General features: G+C 41.4%; 1 protein-coding gene across 1 annotated transcript; it reads left to right on the top strand.

Annotated features, from left to right (window-relative positions):
• The first annotated feature begins 2711 nt into the window (after nt 1–2711).
• LOC129504854 (olfactory receptor 52D1-like) lies at nt 2712–3689 on the top strand. Its single transcript, XM_055317733.1, has one exon. The coding sequence runs from the start codon at nt 2712–2714 to the stop codon at nt 3687–3689; it is 978 nt and encodes a 325-aa protein (XP_055173708.1).
• The last annotated feature ends 2579 nt before the right edge of the window (nt 3690–6268 follow it).

The raw sequence follows: 6268 nt of genomic DNA, 5'->3' as shown, positions 1-6268 counted from the left end.
AAAGTCAGACACTTTACAGAATGACCTACACCAGCATTCCATCTTCCAAGTGAATTTTAGAACCATTCTGTCAAGATTCTAAGAAGAATTAATCTTAGAATTTTTTCCCAATCATCCTGATTTATGGATTCATTGATGGCGGAATAGATAGCTTTCAAATATAGTTGTGCTCCGGGTTTCATTAACACAAGAAAACAAATCCCCACAAACTAGGACACCTAATTTAATCATAAAAAGAAATATATAAGATAAAACATAAATATTAAGTATTTAATATAAAATAATAAATATAAATATTTATTTAAATATATCATATAATGTAATAAATATAAAATATAAAATATAAAATAATTTATAATAATATAAAAGAACTTATTTATTTGCTTATTCATTCACTTATTAATTGATTTGACTTTATTTCTGCCCACTATGTGACAAACATGACGCTGGTGATCGGGATACAGTACTTGGAGAGGAACTAGACCAGGGTTATTTTCTCTGAGTAGTGTGATTATCCAAAGAGCAAGCTTAAAATTGGTGACTGAAGGGTCCAGGATTCTGGCCAATACTATGGCGCTTCATAGAGCTTTGGCAATATTCTACAAGAAAAGTCTGTTTAGAACTTGTACACAGGGAAATCACAGGATCATGAATATAAGCCTGAGACAGTAGGGCCAATAAAAAACGAGTCTTACTAGTTATTCCTAGACTTTATTGTCCATCAGGATTTCCCTGGGAAAAAGGGGAAAGATGACTGAGCCCAGGATTTTGGCATGTTAATAACACAGCTTTCTGCAGGGGAAGCTGTGTAATGGGTCCATGAGCAGGTGCCTTGATCCTGGCCTATTTTTGTTGGTGATTCCTTCTGTTGATGTATTGATTGTGCTACACCCTTCATTCTGTCACTCGTTCTCTTACCATGGCCTCCCTCCTGTTGACACCTGACTCAGAACAAAGTTTCTTTACAGGGTCTGTTGTTAGGCAGAACTTGCACTACATCATGATTTAGAATGTGGTCCTCTGAGTCCCACTCTTGCAGTGGCTTTGCCTGTTGTTGTCAATATTTTGTTCTATGTTGTACATTCTCCAAGTGATGTGGCACAGGTTTTTTTGGACAGATTTATTTCCCTTCATAAGCAAGAAATATGCCTACATCTTGTCCCAGAAGTAGAGGGGATATCAGGACGTGATTGTTGAACCTGCATAAATATGCTGGGGGAAATGTCTAGGGACTAGCCATTGGCCTGGGAAACAGAGGAAAAACCTAGACGACAGTAAGGATTGACAGAATCAGAGCTGCTAACAGCATTTCATCATAGCATCCAACAACTGGGGCAGTATCTGTGATGACTTCTGGAGTAAGTGCCTACTGGGCTTCCAACCTATGCAAATGTGGAAAAGAGGGCCTTTGACATACAACCTCTCAGGCCCTAATATAGTTCCAGATTCAGCTTTAACTTCACTCTCTCTCTTTAGATAGCCACAGTCTACCGAATACTGGAATTTGCCAGGAACTATTAGGGCCAACCAGCCTCATCTCCTACCAGCTCAGAGAAACCCCGGGCTCAAGTTTACACATAATTGCAGTGGTGCCTTGTGTATGTGTTTGGGGAAAAGCAAAGGGCAAAAGAGCAAAATCTGAGCACCCAGAGGGCCTTTCCTTAGATGATTTAATGGGCCCCACCTGGGCTGCTTGAGTGCCTGAGAGGGAAGGGTTTGGACATGCATGGCACTGAGTGTATTCTCCAGGACCCATATGGTTGTGCACGTATATATAGCCAATAGCCACAGAAAACTGGACACACTCACACACACATGTTTAAGGAAGGAGTCTGAGCCTAGCTTCTCACACTGTGGCTGCTCCACAGTCAGGTGAGTGTCTCTGGGTGAGGTGGGCTTCACGGTCCCAGTCTGGCAACCTGGTCAAAGTGCCCAGAAGCTTGCCACCTGCAGCCTCTGCATCCTCATTGGATAATTGTCATCACAGTTCTCTTCAAGTCCCTAATGAGCTATAAATGCGTATCCTCTAATTTTTGGTGAGCAATTCTGTTGCAGGCATTTAAGCTATCTTGTTTCCAAAAAGCTCCTTGTTGGCTGATTTCATCCTCTATCATGGTTTTGGTATTTCTGCCCATTTTTGTCTCACATCCTTAAAGTTCCATTCTTAAAGGGGATATACATTCAAAAATACACATAACATAATTTTATATATTTATGACGTTTTATATGTTAAAGATGATTAAGTGCCTCATTTATAAAAATATTCAAGATGAAAATATGGGACGCCTGGGTGGCTGAGTGGCACTGTGTCTGCCTTCGGCTCAGGGAGTGGTCTGGAGTCCCAGAATCGAGTCCCACATGGGGCTCCCCACAAGGAGAACACACGTCTCTGCCTGTGCCTCAACCTCTCTCTGTGTATCTCATGAAAAATGGATAAAATCTTTAAAAAATATATATTCAAAAAGAAAATACTCTGGGAGATTTGATGTGGTAAGACCACATTATTGTTACTATAATACTAGAGCATGTTATATAATAAGGCATATAACACTGAACCATATTATATAATATATATCACATTGATATCAGAATATATTTGCATATTTAATCATTCTACTTTTTTGTTTAACTTTCTAACCCTGAATTCTTTCAAGTTTGAGGCTCATGAAGTGTTTTATGATTCTTCTAGGCTGCTACACCTGGGTGTCACCATGACTGTGTGCAATGCCTCCCTGGGGCATCCTCCTTTCTTCATTCTCCAAGGCATTCCCGGGATGGAGGACAAACACAGATGGATCTCTATCCCCTTCTGTTCCATGTACTTCATCACCATCCTTGGGAACAGCACCATCATCTTCATCATCTGCACGGAGCGCTCCCTGCACAAGCCCATGTTCCTGCTCCTCTGCATGTTGGCCCTCACAGACCTGGGCATGTCCACTACCACCATTCCCAAAGTGCTATGCATCTTCTGGTTTAGACACAGTGAGATCAGCTATGTGGGCTGTCTGGTCCAACTGTTTTTTATCCATACCTTGTCTATCTCACAGTCTGCCATCCTGACAGCCATGGCCTTTGACCGCTATGTAGCCATCTGTGAGCCCCTGCGCTATGCCACCATCCTTTCCAATAGTCGCATTGGGCTCATTGGCTTAGTGGGTTTAGTAAGAGCCATCCTTTTCATTCTGCCGATCCCTGTCCTCCTCCAGACGATGCCTTTTCATGTAAATCATGTCATCCCTACCACTTACTGTGAACACATGGCTGTGGTGAAGATGGTGTGTGTGGACACCACAGTCAACCGGATATATGGTCTGGTGGTGGCCTTGTTGGTTGCCGGGCTAGACATCTCAGCTATCGCCTCCTCTTATGTGCTTATCATCAAGGCTGTCCTGCGGCTGTCTTCTAAGGAAGCCCACCACAAAGCCGTCAACACCTGCACTGCACACATTGCTGTCATGCTTCTCTACTATACTCCCTCACTGTTCTCTTTCCTCACTCACCGCTTTGGCAGGGGAATTCCACCCCATGTGCACACCATTCTTGGAAACCTCTACTTCCTTATACCTCCAATGCTCAATCCTATTATTTATGCAGTGAAAACCAAGGAGTTTCGGGAAAAACTGACCAAATATGGGTACTGGATGAAGGAGCACATAATCAGCAACCATGGTCAGAATCCTTTCTAATTATATAGCATTGGTGGGCATGAGGAAATAATGTCAAGTAGAGGCAGTTCCTGGAGTATTGGTTAGTGGCCGAAATGTGTCATACCGTCAGATTGACTACCTGAATCCTCAGACGTCGTGGAGGCTAAATCACAGGGGACCTCTTAGCTGTCAGTAACTCCAAAGGAAGGCTGTCATTCCTTCTGAAATGAAAGTAATAATATAGTCTCTGCATTGTTGGCATGGTGGTTGGGCAAATACTTGCTGAACACATGTGAAATAAGATGGAATGTTACCCCTTGCAGGTAACATAAAACAATGTCTTGCCTGCTAACTTGCCAAGTAGAGTCAAAGTGTGATGGGAGTGAGTGTGAATTTGTATTTGAGTGTGTAAGGGGAAGTGGGAGGTTTAGTTTGGGGACAGCAGGAAGGAACAAGGGAAGGACAAGATGGTATTTATAGTTACCCCATTATTTCCTCTGCTGGCTGACGTTTACTTAGGATAGAAGACTTTGTTGTGTCCATGAAGAACCAAAGAATATGCACAGGAGCATAATCTGTAACACTCAGACACAGTTCAGAGGAAAAGGGAAAAGGAAAAGTTCCTGAGCTTAAAGGTTTCTAAGCATTTGACTTAATTTTATACTAGAAAAAACCTCCCAGAGTCCTCTCTCCTTCTCCTCTCAACTGATTCACTCTTTGGTAAGATTCTCTTAACAAAGAGAATTTCTGAGAATGTCCCATTAATGGTTTTAGTTCTAAAAATCTGTTTTATCCCAGAACTCTATGATTACAGACCTCTGCAAAGCAATTTCTGTGGGTGTCCACGAAGATGTCCTGAACAGGTGTCAGGGCACCTGTGGAGCTCAGATCCTGTGCCCAAATGTTGGAATTTATTCCATTCACAGGACATTGTTTCCAGCTCTAGAGAATTGATGTGGATGTTGTGGCAAGTGTTAGAAGTTGCGTGATGTTTGAAAGCAGAAAGATCCTAGTGTTTCCATCATATTGTAGAACTAACATGTGAGGCAGAATGCAGTGAAGAAGATGCCTCTCCTTAATGCCACACGGCCACCATTTAGAGAAGACTCCTACAGTTCGTCCACTGGAGGGAAATACGTGAAATTTCTTCAGAGTGTTGTGCCCACTTAAGAAATAGCAAGAAACATTTGCAGAACCCTAAACAGTTGAATACCAAGGAGGGAGAGAGCTAGGACATTTCAGAACTTGAACTAAGGGGAAAATGTTCATGAGAAACAATGAGGATTCACTAGGCAGTGACCTTTCTATGGATGGAAGAAACAGGAGCAGTGTGGGTGAGGAATAGGTTTTTGCATGTCAGCAAGCAGTCCTCAGGTCATACATTGAATCCTCCTTCGATATAGACAACATTCAAACCAAAACAAAATCCTGAGCAGAGTGCTTTATGATTAATAATTTAATTGTCAAATATTTAACAGAGAGTGAACAGGCTGGGGTCACTCATTGGGGTGAGGAGTTGTGGCAGCAGAAGGCTGTTTTTGCTCAGAACTGAGAGTGATTTTCTTTTCATCTGGTTTGAAGGGATTTGGGGCAGAAGGGAGTCTACCTGCTGTAAATAGTTTGTTCCTTTTTTTTTTTTTTGTGAGCTAGTCTATAAACATGAGAAGCCAGTTTTTGTTTTCCTGAAACTATGAACTAAAAACTTACTAATGCCTGAACACGATACACTAGGAAGAATGTATGGGAATGCTGGCAGTAGCAGCTGACACTGGGAAAATGCAGGGAGCTAGTAAATCAGAGAAGCCCCAGGAGGACGCCTGACTGTCTACCACTCTCCCTGTTTTTTTTTGTTTTGTTTTGTTTTTGTTTTTTTCATTCCTCATAAGTGTTACTAATCTGTGATTGATTCTTCTTACTGTAGAATAAGCTTCACTTCTCTCTGGTCGCCTTGCTGTAAATGTGACCGAGGACAAACATGTGAAATGGCTAGTTGTCTGTCACCTTTATAGAATGTTACCTAGGGTAAAAAACTAGAAGGATATTCATATGTTTGATATTTTAGTCACATATAAATCACTTTCTGCTTTCTGTCAGGTATTCTAATATGAATAAAGTTCAGTTACTTCAGTTTCCTTTCCTCCATTATATTTGGAGAAGCTGAGTCTTGATGTGTCTTAACAACTTAGAAAAAAATTATAAATATTTCTATGAATGAATATATAATGTTTTATTAAAATAAATCACTCCTAATAACCTGTGAATGAGGCAACACCTGTCACTGGAGTCTGAGTTCCTGGCACAGAAGAACTAGAAATTTCACCACTGGGGAGTGTGTAAGCTGGGTGCCCCAGAAAGCAGGGCCTAAGACATAGCTTGCATATGGGCAGTTTTTTAGAAAAGCAACACACAAAGGGTGGGTGTGCAAATAGAAGGGAGTGAAACTGGAAAAAAGAAAAGCCAATACAGGTTTTTTTTTTCTTTTTTATCGAGTTGCACAGGACTAGGGGAGACTGGTGTCCAACTCTGTCAAAAACAGCTGAAGCACTTTAGGAAATGCACTTCAGAATTGTTCTCTTCAAGAGATGAGAGGATTTTACCCAAATGCCTCTGTGGGACTC

The sequence above is a fragment of the Nyctereutes procyonoides genome, unplaced genomic scaffold (assembly GCF_905146905.1).
Source record: "Nyctereutes procyonoides isolate TBG_1078 unplaced genomic scaffold, NYPRO_anot_genome, whole genome shotgun sequence".
In the NCBI taxonomy this organism is placed as follows: domain Eukaryota; kingdom Metazoa; phylum Chordata; class Mammalia; order Carnivora; family Canidae; genus Nyctereutes; species Nyctereutes procyonoides.
Note: the sequence above shows the minus strand (reverse complement) of the source record. Positions and strands in the feature narration are given on the sequence as shown.

Coding starts and splice junctions, on each gene's coding strand:
- LOC129504854 (XM_055317733.1), top strand. CDS start 2,712: ATGACTGTGTGCAATGCCTCCCTGGGGCATCCTCCTTTCTTCATTCTC.